At 58.3% G+C, this 13,549-nt stretch overlaps 3 protein-coding genes across 3 annotated transcripts; 1 reads left to right on the top strand and 2 right to left on the bottom strand.

The window, feature by feature from the left end:
- Positions 1-198: 198 nt before the first annotated feature.
- On the bottom strand, positions 199-630 carry BESB_051920 (uncharacterized protein; the record flags this gene model as incomplete). The annotated part of the gene is made up of 2 exons (XM_029363627.1): positions 199-415; positions 506-630. 2 exons carry the CDS (start codon positions 628-630, stop codon positions 199-201), a joined length of 342 nt encoding a protein of 113 aa, XP_029219550.1.
- A 987-nt stretch (positions 631-1,617) lies between these two features.
- Positions 1,618-5,264, top strand: BESB_051910 (putative chaperone clpB protein; the record flags this gene model as incomplete). Its single annotated transcript, XM_029363626.1, has 2 exons — positions 1,618-3,076; positions 3,679-5,264. 2 exons carry the CDS (start codon positions 1,618-1,620, stop codon positions 5,262-5,264), a joined length of 3,045 nt encoding a protein of 1,014 aa, XP_029219549.1.
- A 1,136-nt stretch (positions 5,265-6,400) lies between these two features.
- On the bottom strand, positions 6,401-12,964 carry BESB_051900 (BING4CT domain-containing protein; the record flags this gene model as incomplete). Its single annotated transcript, XM_029363625.1, has 15 exons — positions 6,401-6,434; positions 6,927-7,057; positions 7,250-7,323; positions 7,699-7,840; positions 8,093-8,233; positions 8,757-8,965; positions 9,531-9,606; positions 10,088-10,238; positions 10,460-10,530; positions 10,884-10,951; positions 11,340-11,397; positions 11,757-11,894; positions 12,313-12,400; positions 12,515-12,624; positions 12,749-12,964. 15 exons carry the CDS (start codon positions 12,962-12,964, stop codon positions 6,401-6,403), a joined length of 1,707 nt encoding a protein of 568 aa, XP_029219548.1.
- Positions 12,965-13,549: the final 585 nt, after the last annotated feature.

Genomic DNA, 13,549 nt, shown 5'->3' with positions numbered 1-13,549 from the left:
TTTGGAACCGCTTCGGCGTACGCACAAGGCGCATGGGCTGGCAAGATGTAAAGGACGCGCAGGGGAATCGATAACGAGGGCCACAACAACCACGCAGTAAAGTAAGTTGCCTGCCGAGTCGGTGAAGTACCAACCGCTGCGCCCAGCACCATCCAATATCGCGCAAAGACGACGACGCGCGGAGTGAAACGCCATCGATCAAAAGTCAACCTCCCCCTCATCCGGAAGACGGCTCTCTTGTCTCTCTATACCGAAGTCCAGTTGATTGGGGTCCAATGCATTTCTCTCGTGAGCGACCGGCTGGTCGTTCTGAAGCTGTGTCGGCTTTTCAATAACACCCGTCCGTCGCCAGTCTCCTTTTTCTATAGGAATAGCTTCGCCAGTGGCGGGGTCGATGTAAGGCGAAGAAGCTGGCCTGTGTGGCAAATGGCAGTGAAACAGACACTTCATTTCCAGCAACCAGTGGACGTGCGAATTTGTGTGTCACCTGAGTCACTCATCTTACCGGTCAGTGGGTGACGAAACACGTAGCTTGGGAAGGTCGCCCCGAGGCACAGGCGGCGTGGGACTTTCGCCCTGTGACACAGGCGATTTGGTGGCCGGCTCGTTTTCTCTTCCGCTGTGCGCCATGTTGTCTGAGCACGGTTCTCCTTTCGGCCAAGCCGAAACAGCTTCTGTCCGCCGTCTGTTAGCTGAAGTTTCGCGGGGGCATGCGGGTGTCGTCTCATCCAGACACACGCTGAACCGGACATGAGGCATTCGATACCGCGTACGTCCGATAGCACTCGATTTGTCACCTGTGAGCGTACTCGCAAACACACGGTGTTTCTCAAGAGAATTATTCGACACAGTTGCTCAACGGTGATCCTGTCGGTTGTCTCGGCGCCGCGACTCTCAATTCGAATCCCCCACGCGCTTGCACCGCAAGCCTCACGCGTAACAGCCTGCGAACTGCGGAGTTTCGCGCAAGAAGCGTTACCGTCGGGGCACCAATGCACAGCCTTAAGGCCAGCTCTTGAGCAGAATACAGTCTTTTATCCCAACAAGGCTGCTTGTCGCGGTACTTCGCGCCGGTTGGCCTTACGGCCGTTTATCCTGCGGCGCTTCGCCTTCCTATGTAACACAGTTTGTACTCACAAATATGTAACTGATACTGGAAGACGTAGCTCGGTGGAACTGGAAAAACCTGTAGAGAAAACTTGACGTGTTGGCGCTGGGAGATACGCGAAAAGCAGGATCGCTGATTCTGTTGGCCGCAAAATCCACGAGCAGCCAACGAGCGCCGCGTCAACGGTACAGTAGCCTCTCTCGTGTCGCACACCTCGGACCTGTAGACCGTGGACAGAAAAAATGAGCATCAATTTATAGCAACAAGGGATAATTTCGACGCGCGAAAGGGCGCCTCGCACTGCAAACAATTTACTTGTGTTCCCTGGAGGCTTCGGCTTCCGCCAGCCGTTGCGGTGTCTCCCGAGCATGCACACCAGATCTACTTGCAACAAGCAGGCTGTTCTGTCAGCAAGCTCGGCACTTCCTGGAACAGGTTTCCTCAGAATGGTTCACGTGTGAAAGTGATACGACCTATTATGCAGTGCGAAGTTTTGGCTTTGTGGGACGATGCTGAGCCAGGCTTGTCGCCGTCCGGCCCCCGGGCGCGGAAGGGTGGAGCTCTGCTGGAAAAAAATGACGCTACCACGCACTGCGTCGGTGAGGCGCACGTTCGGGGCTCCTTCGTGGCTCTCTACTAAAAGCTGTTTCAGAGATGGCCATTGGTGGTTCTTCACGGCTGCTCAGCGTACTGGATACAGCGTGTCTGCTACCCCAGTACTGGGACTGGAACGCCCGGGTTGGTCGGGGCTCGCACGGACGGCGGCATTTTTCCAGAAGTCCTGCTTTTCGGCAACGAGTCACCCAGGATTCTCGCTGAAAGGGGAAGACTACACGGACCGAGCTCTCGAGGCTTTGGCAGGAATGATCTCACTAGCACAGGAATACAGTCCCCCGACACTGGAGACGGAGCTTCTCGTGCTGGCTCTCTTGAACCAAGGCGAAGATGGTCTTTTCACAGTGGTCATGAAGCAGGCGGGGGCGGATCTGGTCCAGCTACGGGGAGGGCTGTTGGACTGCGTTCATCGGAATCCGACAGTTTCCGTGGGCGGCACTCGGTCCCTGGGTCCTGTCCTTCAAAAGGTTCTCTCAGCTGCGAACAGCTTGCGGTTGCAGTGGCAAGACGATTACATCTCCGTCGAACACCTGACAGCAGCTCTTGCAGACGAGGACTCAAGATTCCTCGTGAAATTCCTCAAAGAGTCAAACATAACAGCCAATGACGTCAGACAAGCCGTGAAGGCTATCCGGGGCACCCGGCGAGTGAATACCAAAACTCCCGAGACATCGTATCAGGCCCTGAACAAGTATGGCCGAGATCTCACCGCAGCTGCGGCGGCCAACGAGCTAGATCCTGTGGTAGGCAGGGACAAAGAAATCCGGCGTGTCATCCAGATTCTCAGTCGCCGCACAAAGAACAATCCAGTTATTCTGGGGGACCCTGGTGTGGGCAAGACAGCCATCGCAGAAGGCCTTGCGCAGCGGATTGTTTCAGGAGATGTTCCCGACACTTTGGCAGGTCGCCAGCTCATCTCGCTTGACCTCGGCGCGCTGTTGGCGGGGGCCAAGCTCCGCGGTGAGTTCGAGGAGAGGCTTAAGAGCATCACCAAAGAAGTCCAGGAGAGTGCCGGGCAAATTATCTTGTTTATTGATGAGATACACATGGTTGTTGGCGCCGGGACCGCCGGCGAGAGCGGCATGGACGCCGGCAACATTCTCAAGCCGATGCTCGCGCGGGGCGAACTTCGCTGCATCGGAGCGACGACGCTGGATGAATACAGAAAGTACATTGAGAAAGACAAGGCACTCGAACGTCGCTTCCAAGTGGTGCTTGTCGACGAACCGCGAGTAGAAGACGCCATTTCCATTCTCCGAGGTCTCAAGGAACGCTACGAGATGCACCACGGCGTCAGCATTCGCGACTCCGCGTTGGTGGCAGCCTGCATTCTGTCTGACAGATATATTCAAGGTGAGACACGGGGGTGGCTGCGCTGAGCCTGCGGCTGGTTGATGCATCTGTCTGTCTGTGTAGACGCATGCGAGGAAGAAGCGGGTGCCTTGTCTGTTTCCACGCACACTGCGTAGAGGGAGCAGCCTCCGGTCGTGCAAGGCGCCTCGGATGATTTTCAGCCTCTTGTGGCTGCTGCCCACCAAGTTGTGCGCGACTGAATTTCTTGCCCGAACCCGCTCGCGGACAGACGGCAACAGCAGGGATGGAACAGATCCCTATGAAGCACCTATCGAGTAAAAGCGGAGGACATTTGATCGCATATTCAGTGGATGTGCGCAGAGATTCTCTGCCGCCGTACATCGTGGCGTCCTTTCGATACGACACACGAGCGAAGTGACGCACCGGCAACTCCAGGATTTATCGTTGTTCTAGTTGATTTCTTTGAAACAGCAGGAGATTCCAGGCAGACGACTGCACAGGGGAAAGCACTGAGTCGAGGCGGCGTCGTCCTCAGTGGTCTCAGGTGTGTAGTAGCAGCCATGAGAAGGGTAAGGTTCTTTATGCTAAAGGTGAGGGCGGAAGGTCTGTGCTGTTGTCTGCCTTCTTTCGGTTGGTTTCAGATCGATTTCTGCCCGACAAAGCGATTGACTTGATAGACGAGGCTGCGTCGAAGCTGAAGATCGAGGTGACGTCCAAGCCTACGCGCCTGGATGAAATAGACAGAAAGCTGATGCAGCTGGAGATGGAGAAAATATCAATCGTGTCAGACATGAAGAGTGGGCAGGACGCAGCTGAGCAGCAGCGGCTGCAAGCGCTGGAGAAGAAGATGGCGGACCTTAAAGAGGAGCAGTCGCGTCTGAACGCCGTTTGGGAGCAGGAGCGCGCGGAGATCGCCAAGATCGCAGACTTGAAGCAAGAGATCGACGAAGCGAAAGTGGAGCAGCAGAAGGCGGAGAGAGAATACAATTTGAACAAAGCCGCCCAGATTCGCTACGGGAAGATTCCCGACCTGCAGAAAAAGCTCGCAGCGCTGGAAGCAGAGGCGAAGCGCGAGGATCTTTCTTCCGCGCGGCTTCTCCGTGATACCGTCACCGCGGAGGACGTCGCACAAGCGGTTGGGTCGTGGACAGGCATCCCCGTCAGCCGTTTGGTGGAAGGAGAGCGAGAGAAGCTTCTTGGGCTGGAGCGCGCGTTGAACGAGAGGGTGGTTGGGCAAGAAGAAGGCGTTCGCGCTGTGGCTGAAGCGATACAGAGGTCGCGCGCAGGCTTGTGCGACCCTAACCGCCCGATCGCCTCCCTCGTCTTCTTGGGGCCGACGGGGGTCGGCAAAACGGAGCTCTGTAAAGCTCTCGCGCGACAACTGTTCGACACGGAAGAGGCGCTCATTCGCTTCGATATGTCTGAGTACATGGAAAAGCACTCTACAGCGCGGCTCATCGGGGCTCCCCCCGGCTACGTTGGCTTCGATAAGGGCGGTCAGCTGACGGAGGCTGTGCGGCGCAGACCTTATGCAGTGTTGCTGTTCGACGAAATGGAGAAGGCGCACCCTGAGGTGTTCAATATTTTCCTGCAGATTCTCGAGGACGGAATACTGACTGACAGCCACGGCCACACCGTGAGCTTCAAAAACTGCATCATCATCTTCACGTCTAACCTCGGCAGCGAACTGCTGCTGCAGTCCGCGGGCACCGAAAACCGCGAGGGGATCCGCCAGACCTTGATGGAAATCGTGAGGTCGCGCCTGCGCCCGGAGCTCGTGAATCGCATGGACGAGTTCGTCGTCTTCAACCCTCTCAGCGAGGTGAAGCTTCTGGGGATCTTCGACTTGGAGCTCGCCAAGCTGCAGCAGCGCCTCTCTGATCGCCGGCTGACGTTGAGTGTGACTAAGCTGGCGAAGGAGGACATCGTGAAGGGGGCGTACGATCCGAATTTCGGCGCCAGGCCCCTGCGACGAGCTGTTCAACATTCCCTCGAGACGCCTCTCGCGCGTCTGATTCTTTCAGGCGTAATCAGCCACGGCCGTCGCATCGGCGTGGCTGCGCGACGTGAAGAGCTGCCTGGCGCGAGCGAGGCAATCTCAGATGCGAAGATTCCAGAAGGCCTGCGCTTCTTCCTTTTCCCTCAAGAAGGCACCGTGCCACAGATCGCTGCGCACGTGGAGAGCACGAGGGACGCCGAGGCAGAGGAACCAGGCGCTGCTCCGTGAATTCGATACTGCAGCTGACCAGTCCTCCCGGGTCGCCCCTGCCCGACAACGGGGGTGGCGATGAAGCCTGAAGACGTGGCTCGCGTGACGCAAAAATGAACAGAGTGTGCATTCTTGAAGAGAAGGTGAATCGTTGACTGAGTTACTTTTCCGCAGCGTGCGGTGGGGTGTGCAAGGGCCACGCAGAGGGGGGGCTCCGCTCCCTGACAGGCATCCAGGGGCGTTCGTTGTTGCGCTGGGACAAGATTTTCCGTGCGAGGAAGGAGCGGGCACTGTATTATACTGTGACGTGCCGAAGCGTCCGCTTGACGGTATTGGTTGGCCTCACGCTGTCTGTGGACGCTTGAGTCGTGTGAAGGTGCTGAGAGAAATATCTCGAGGGCGGCTTGGCTTTTGCCGGTGCTCCCACGCCGACGTCAGCGACACCGCTTTTTCGGTGAGCACAGGACCGCCCCGCGGTTTTTGCTGCCTCCCGTTTACACCTCTGTGTGCGCCGAAGCAGGTGTCACGTTTCTGATAAAGATATGCTACAAACAGGTACAGAGTCGCTTTCTGGGGAAGATCCTGAGGCGTGCGCAAATCACGGAAATATCCATGTTCGTCTGCACAACTTTTTTCTCATCGGGACGCAGCAGCTGCATGTGGCAGCGCAGGAGCCCCCTGGCTGGCGCAGGCCACGGTTTCAGAAAACCTCTCGAGTCGCAACGGCAGGAGATGCTGTCGCGTCATGCAGCAAACGCCCAACGAGGCCAGTGGCGCTGCGTCATACAGAATTTGCAGAGACAACAGGCTGCGACAGATTTGCGCAAGCAACAAGCAAAAACAGAGACTGTCTCGCACGCGCGTCCCTTCGTCCTCGCGCGAAGCAAACGGGAAGCCACACGCACAGCGCAATACAAAAGAATCATAATGGAGAATCACGCCAGCTACGCTGCGCGTGTGCGTTCGTCGTGGCAGGACTTCGTGACGGGATTGACAGATCGCCGCCAGGCGCTTGCCCTCCTAGAGCGAGAAGCAAGAAAGGGGATGCTGTATAGAGAAGATAAGACCGGGACTCTTGCTCAGGACCTGCCGCCTCAGGCGCCGAGCCTGGACGCTTCATTCACTTCTTGTGACAAGATGGTAGGAGCGCGCGCTTAGCCGTAGGATGCCTTCTCCCTGTTTCTGAACCTGCACGTTGCAACAAAGGAAAACAGCCAGCACAGCGGTGTTTCGAGTGATTGTCTGTCTGTTTCGTCTGCGTTCAGTACAGCTTTCCCATTGATTCTAAAAAGACACGCTTGTTGACCTCGTATCACCAAAGTTCAAGCAGTGCTGCTACTGTATAACAAAACATCCTCAGTCTTGCGGCAAGAAAAATGCTGGCACTGGACAGAGTTTCCGCGCAATGCAGAATCGGCCGCCACAGTCAGGACTCTCTTCTCTGAACTTTGAGAGTTGCGTGAACACACAAGATCATTGAATCCACCGGTGGAGGACATCCCATGTCAACACCACACCAGCAGAAACGCAGACGCCAGCCCCGCGGCGACGCTCCGCGGATGACGCCTGCAGAGTTGGGAGATATATGTGGGCGACTTAGTCGGTTGAAGACTTCCGCTGCAGGGAGACGATACATATTCGCGCGTAACTGCGCTTGCTTGACGGATGGCGACGCCTTACCTGTCCAGAGCGCTGAAACTGCCGGCTGCCTTGTTTGCTGCGTGTTTGCTCTCCTTCTCGGCGGATTTCTCCCGTTCTAGCCTCTTCGCTGTGAGATCGCGAATCTTCTGGCTGTATTGAAGCGTTGCCTTCTGTGAAAGACATAGGCCCGCGCCACAGGAGGCGAAATATGGAGAGACAACAGGGCTCAGGTCTACCCACCGACCCCCGCTTTCGCATAGACGCCTCAGGACCAGAAGAGCTGCCTGCAGAAGTCCGCGTCGATTCGGCGGCACCCGCCCCTACCGAAAACCGCTGCTTCGTTCTGCCCGCGTACGGCTTACCTTTTGCAGTTTGGCCGCTGTACTCTTGCCACGTTGCTTTGTCTTCTTCTTCGTCTTCTTCAGGGCCGCGCGCTCTGCAGACAAAACGAGACTCAGCGACGTCGCCGTTGCACCAGCCGAAAATCTTCAGAACTGATCGACTCACGTCGCTGAACAGCTTGCCCCCACGCAGAGCCCCGGTGCGCGCCCGCTGACCCGGGGAGCATGGCGAAGCTCGCCCTCCCGCGCTCTCTAGCTGACGAGCGGCTCAAGCGCAGAGGGGCGTCCGCGGAAACGTTGCCCCAGCCACACGACTATCCACACAAGACGGTTTGCCGAGCTTCCATCGATGAGTCGGCGCGGCCGCGAGCGAGTTCTGCGTTCTGAACGGTCGTGGCTCAACGGAGGGAACCAAGGTGAAGCACTCGCGACACAGAAGGCCCGGTCGAATTTGAAACACTTCCGCTCACCGCTCATCTCACGCTCCTTCTCCTCTGAAATGACTGCGCGTGGCGCGCTGTCGATGGCTCCGACGCGACTAGACTTGTCCACTGTGATCATGTCGGGCTGCAGCTTCTCGAGGAGCGAGTGGATCTCGCGTTCTCGCCTTTGCTGCGAAGAAAAAAAATGCAGAACCACGCGCGGGCTTCTGCAGGCGTTGCGTCGCCCATCTCGCTGGCAGCGCTATAGGCGTGTCCGCTTGCTTGCGAAACGACATGCGAGTATGCACTCTGAAGCGAGGAGAGAAAACCCACGCGATGCATCTTGGCAATTCGAGGCACTAGCCGCAGAGGCAGCACACGTATCGAGCTCGAGGGAATAGCAGCGGCGGCGAGGGGAACGTGGCAGTCCGAAGCTCCTTACCGACGCCGTCTCGTAGGGATTCGCCTCGAATGTGTCAAAGTTGGCCTTTCCAGCCTGCGGCACCACGACTGTGTCGATGCCTCCTGTCAAGCCGACGGCGCACATGTCTTCGAAGGGGCGGAAGGCCAGACTCTCCACTTGCTGCAAACAGACACAGCCGCCATTCTCTACTCGCCTTTGGAATGAGACAAAAGGCGCGCAGCACACACACCCGTCAGCAGCCGCGGGGCTGGGCGGCCGGCGACGTCCCGTAAACGAAAGGCTGCGCGTCAAATTGCCGCGCTTGAGCTACCTGGGTGCGATAAATAAGTCGAACCAGAAACTATTTGTAGGAAAAGTGAACCGTATGAGCACGGTAGACATTTACCCTCCGTCACTAGCTGTCGAGGATAGAAGTTTACCTTTCACCAGTTCTCTCGGCTGCATGCATGAAGAGAAACCGGGGATTCGCCTCGTCAGCAGTATCGCAAGACTGAGGAGAGCGCCCCGCCAGCACGCGAAGCTTGGTGCAGCGGCGGCGCAGCGCCTGCCAGGTCTATCAGCTTCGCGTTGCGTCGCTCTTCGGAGCTCGCCTAGCCACGGCCCAGCAGCGATGGTACCCCAACGCATGGGCTGCAGCGTGAACAGCGTCAGCGAGCGAACAAACCGCGAAAGAGACGCGTACCTGGCTGATGAAATCTTGCGTTAGGTACGGAGCCCGCGGCTTCGCTGTACTCCACGCGCCCTTCCATATCTGCACATGGGGACCGAACCCCAATCCGAGCATGCCAGTCTGGCTCCATCGGGCAGACGACGGGGGCGAGCCGAAGTATTTGAAGGTGTGGAGCGCCTTGTATGTTCTCAGGTCCCAGATCTTCCAGGACCCGTCGACGCCTGCAGCACGCGACGCGCGGACAGCCACGCGATCCAAGCAACGTGGCGGCCTCCTTCACGCAGCTCGTTTTCAAACCCGAGACAGGAGCGACTACTGGGCAGGCGCAGGCCAAGCCGGGGGTTCGCCGTCGCGCGCAAGGAGCCGTTCCACCGTGAAGCGACGCTGCACAAAGCCCTGAGTATTCTTTTCCCGCGGCTCCACCCGCTGTCTGCGGCGCTCGCGCGGGCGTCGTCGCCGCTAGAGCTACGGCAAACAGCCCGAAGCACCCCCCCCCTGCTCGCCTGCATCCTCAGCTCTTCCTTCCCGTCTGGCCGCGCACGAAAAAGCACCGAACCCGGCTCGCTGCACAGGCACCGCGTCCCGAAAAACGTTGCAGAAAGGCTGCCATGCGTCCCCTGTCTGTACCGCGAGGATCTCTACCGTTACTAGCACGAGGAAGAATCTGATTGCTTTTCACTGACTTCTGGAAATCCAGTGCGGCCCCTGCGAGGAGTCTGCGCCACCGAGCGGTCAGCCCCGGGGACAAAGTGGAGAGTCGGCCGAGAAGGCAGAGTGCGCTCTCACCTGCAGTCACCATGTAGTCGCGGTGAACGTCGAGGCTTGTGACGCGGCCGTTGTGGCACAGAAGCTCGACGGCGGGCTGCAGAAATCAACAGAAAACAGACACGTCCTCTGCGACGCCCGTTCAACCGCGGCTCGCGCGAGACGACAGATCTCCACAGCGGAATCCGAGCACAGATGGAAGCGCGCATGACGCAAGTTCCGCAGCGTGTTCTCGCTGTTCTGTTTGTCATTCCAGCTTCATTCGTCGCAATTTGAATGCCCACGCTCCACGCAGTTCAGCGGCAGTCCACCGCATTCCGCTCGCGGGTCTTCTACGCAGATCGCACCATCAGCTCAGGCGTTGCATCTAGGATGTCTATCAAACTTGCCACACGCTGCGAAAATATGCAGCCCCGCGCCGGACAACGCACAGCATCACGAGAACTTCCACTTCGTCTGGGGGGCGCCGTCGGATGAGCAAACGCCTGGCAGAAAGCTGCCGCGCGGGTTCTCGGGTTCGCGCACGCTGCGTTCACATCTGCGTCGCTTCTGCGACGCCCGCCAGTCTCCTGACTGACCTTTGCGAGGTTCGGCGTCCACAGCGAGACCGTGCCTTTGATGTGCCCCAGGTGCACGACCGCGTTGGAGGGATTCTGCCGCATGCAGTCGCACGCGCCGCGTCGAGTCTTGTGCCGCGCGGCGACCTGACCGGTGGAGATATCTCGGTAGCTGGAAGAAAACATTTTTTCAGTCGCAGTGCACAGCAGGCCGGTGAAGTGCGCCTCCCTCACGGAGCTGCCGACGCAGCAGCGAACAGCTAACCCACACTCCCCCCTCAGATTACGGGTTCGTTCTCAGCCGACTCAATCGTGGTGCTGCTCTCTAGCTTCCTGAGTCTGACAACAGCCGGGGCGGACAGCACACAGCAGTGGGGCTGGCGCCGAGCTCACATCAGTTCGCCGAATTCGCCGATAGATACAAGAAGGTAGTGGTAAGGGAGGAAATCCATTCGATACGTCATCTGCAGAAAGAACGCAAAAAGATTCACACGCGCGCGAATGTAATCCTCAGTCTTCCGGCGTGCAACGCCAACGGCCGCACTCCTGTAGAAAGAGAGTCCCGGCAGTTGACTTCGCCTCCAACTGCCAACGCCCTCGAATCAGATGCCTACATTCCGCCTCAGCGCAAAGTTCAGTCTCCTCCACTTCCCCTTCCCCACGCCCTCCCCCCACGCGTGCCCAGAAGCCTACGGTCTGCGTTGAACTCCTGAGACACACCCTACGAGCCTGCGCTCGAGAAGGTTCACAAGTCGTCGCGCATCCCAGATCGCCTGTCTGCCTCACGCAGCTGGAGCCATTCCGCCCGCAGTCTTACCATGTGGTCTCGCAGGCAGTGAAGCTCGATGCCCTGTTGATCGTAAATGTACACGTATTTCTTTTGAGCTGCAGACAGGGCGCAGAGCGAATCGCAGGCCGATGACCCTCAGAATCAAAGCAGCCACGCCTCCCGCACTCCACGACGTAAAGGCGACGTAAAACGTTGAGAAAAAGCGCGCCGAGTGCGCCGCGTGTAGAGCCGCGTCCCTGGCAGCCGCCTGACCAACGGTTTGAGCGAAGACACCACGCTGCTCGCTACGGAAGGCAGCCGCATTCTGCCGAGAGACCTGCCGACCGAAGGCTGCTGGGCACCCACGGGCCCCGTCACCTCCCGTCAAGGCTGCATCGGCAGCCACCGCCCCAGGCAGAGTCGCAGGCAACCCTAGTCGCGCGCCAGGCGTCACACAGTCGCGGCAGTCAGGTCAACGGCAACTCGCGCTCCAACGTTTCATACCTGCAGCCCACATGGTGTGGTTATGGAGGATCTTCACATCCCGCACGGTCTCTTTGACCTGCATGTCGCGCAAGGCAGATGAAAGCGGAGACTCATCAATGGCAGCACGGCTCGCTCAAGATCGACCTCGTCAATGCTTCTGGCATCCGGTTTGGGTGGGGGGGGGATGGGGGGGTCTTCAGCCTCGAGTTGGGCAGATCGTCTAGACGATGCAGCGCGGAGAGTCGCCGCTTGTGACCCCCCCGCCCCCCCCTTTCGGCTTGTGAACGCCCCTGCTAGTGTTTGCATCACTTCAGCCGTTGAAGCTCCACGGCGAACCGTGTAAAAACTGCCTGTTTTACGTTGTCTTCGAACCACTGTGCAAAGGAGCCGCTCCGCCGGCACCGGCACCGTGGCGGACTGGAGGATTGCGCTTACGTTAATATCACACAGCGGCTGGAACGAGTGACAGTCCAGGAGAGACAGAGATCCCTTCTTGCCTCCCAGGAGGAGGTGGCGGCCGTTTCGCGAGAAATCGACGGTGTAGGGACCAAAAGGGAGGTCGAGGGAAAGAATCTGCAGCGAACAGGAAACCAACGGCACCACGCAGCACGAGAATGCGCATGCGCAACGCCGCCCACAGAGAGGCAGCTTGAAGGCGCAGCGCAGAGACAAGTCGCCGGAAACTTCTCCCCTCTTCGAGGCACGAGACAACGAAGTGACCTCCACCGCGTCCGCGACAGCCCAAAGCGGCAACCTGCTCGTTGCACCGCTGAGTGCAGGCAGGCACAGCTCGAGTTTTTAGGGTCAGCTGCGTGTACAAGCCCCGTGAGGCGGAAAGGCCCTCTCCGCGCAGGCCTGGAGCGCTGCTCTAGCAGGAGTACGGGTAGTCGGGCGAGCCGGTCAGAAGTGAACGGTGCCTGGATTTTTTTTGATTTCGTGCGCTAAGCGACGTTCAAGAATCTTTCAGCTCCCGAGGAACCGCCAGTCTCACCTTTTCCCGAGTGCCAAGATCAATCTGCTCAACTATCGCCTCCTGAGGAAGTGTATACGTCTTTTCCATGCCCTCTGCCTCCAATCCTCTGCACGCGCACACATGCGGTACCGACAGCAGCGACGCAAGAAAACGTGACGCAGCCGTCAAGCCTGCATTTCTGGCTGCGGCACTAATGAGGCGGGGTCTCTCTGGCGCTCACCCTTCTTCCTCAAGAAGCAACAACTCAGTCGTACGGAGTCGCCGCGTCGCTTCGTCATTGAGCTTCTGTTGAGTGCGGAGCTTTCCTTTGAGTTTTTTATTCCAGAGGCCCTGCAGCAGCCGCCACACACAGACCGACTTCGCATGGCAGGATACGTCCGCTGCGCCCAGACAACGTGGGCAGGGCAAAACTCCGCGGAGCATGTCCAAGTGGTTCCGATGCCCCCTGCCACACCTTCAGTGAAGCAATCTTCTCATGTCGCCGAAACGCCGGTGACGTGGACGGGCCGCTGCTTGACCTTCGCGACGACCTTGCAGCTGGCTTGCGATGCTTCTTTGCTCTCTTGTTCTCCTCCGTCGGATCCCACGCTGTCACTTCGATCTCAGGCTGAAGAGTTCGAGGGACAGGAGTGGCGCCCCCCTCTGCAGTTGACGTGGTCGCTTTCCCCATCTCGTGGAGTCCGCGGAGCGAGCCGGCGAAAATCCAACAGGCTAACGAACGTATATATTCGCCGAGGGTCTTTCCACTTGATGCCGGAAGAGCGCTGCCAAAATATACGAACCAGAGCCGATATCAGCGAGGTCCTTTTTTCTCTCGACGCGCCCAAGCGAGCAAACACTTCTTTGCATGCGACGGGCCGCGGACATAACACAGGCCTCTTCGGTCGCTTTGGTGAACAGAGTCCACCAAGTGTCCTATTTTCTGACTTGGAGAATCTCAGGGCCCGTCCAAGGAAGGCGCGGTGCCCAGAATCTGCGTTTGTGACTCTCTCGTGGGGCCATGTGCCTGCGGTAGGGGACGTCACCGGACAGGCTCTCGCCAGCATGCAGTACCGGTGCAGTGGAAACGCATGCTTGGCCGTGCCTCAAGAAGACAGGCTTATTTCATGGGAAATTGGCTCAGTCGTTTCTTCTGGCTGTTCTTGGTGACTCCTAGAGACCACGAGACAACTTACGAGTGGGCAGTGGAAGTTCTCTTGCGTCAGTCTTATCTATGAGGCTCTTGCACCGCGAGCTCTACACTCTTTGGCACACG

This window comes from Besnoitia besnoiti, chromosome IV (genome assembly GCF_002563875.1).
Source record: "Besnoitia besnoiti strain Bb-Ger1 chromosome IV, whole genome shotgun sequence".
Taxonomy (NCBI): Eukaryota; Apicomplexa; class Conoidasida; order Eucoccidiorida; family Sarcocystidae; genus Besnoitia; species Besnoitia besnoiti.
The sequence above is the reverse complement of the archived record's forward strand: the minus strand, read 5'-3'. Positions and strand labels throughout refer to the sequence as shown.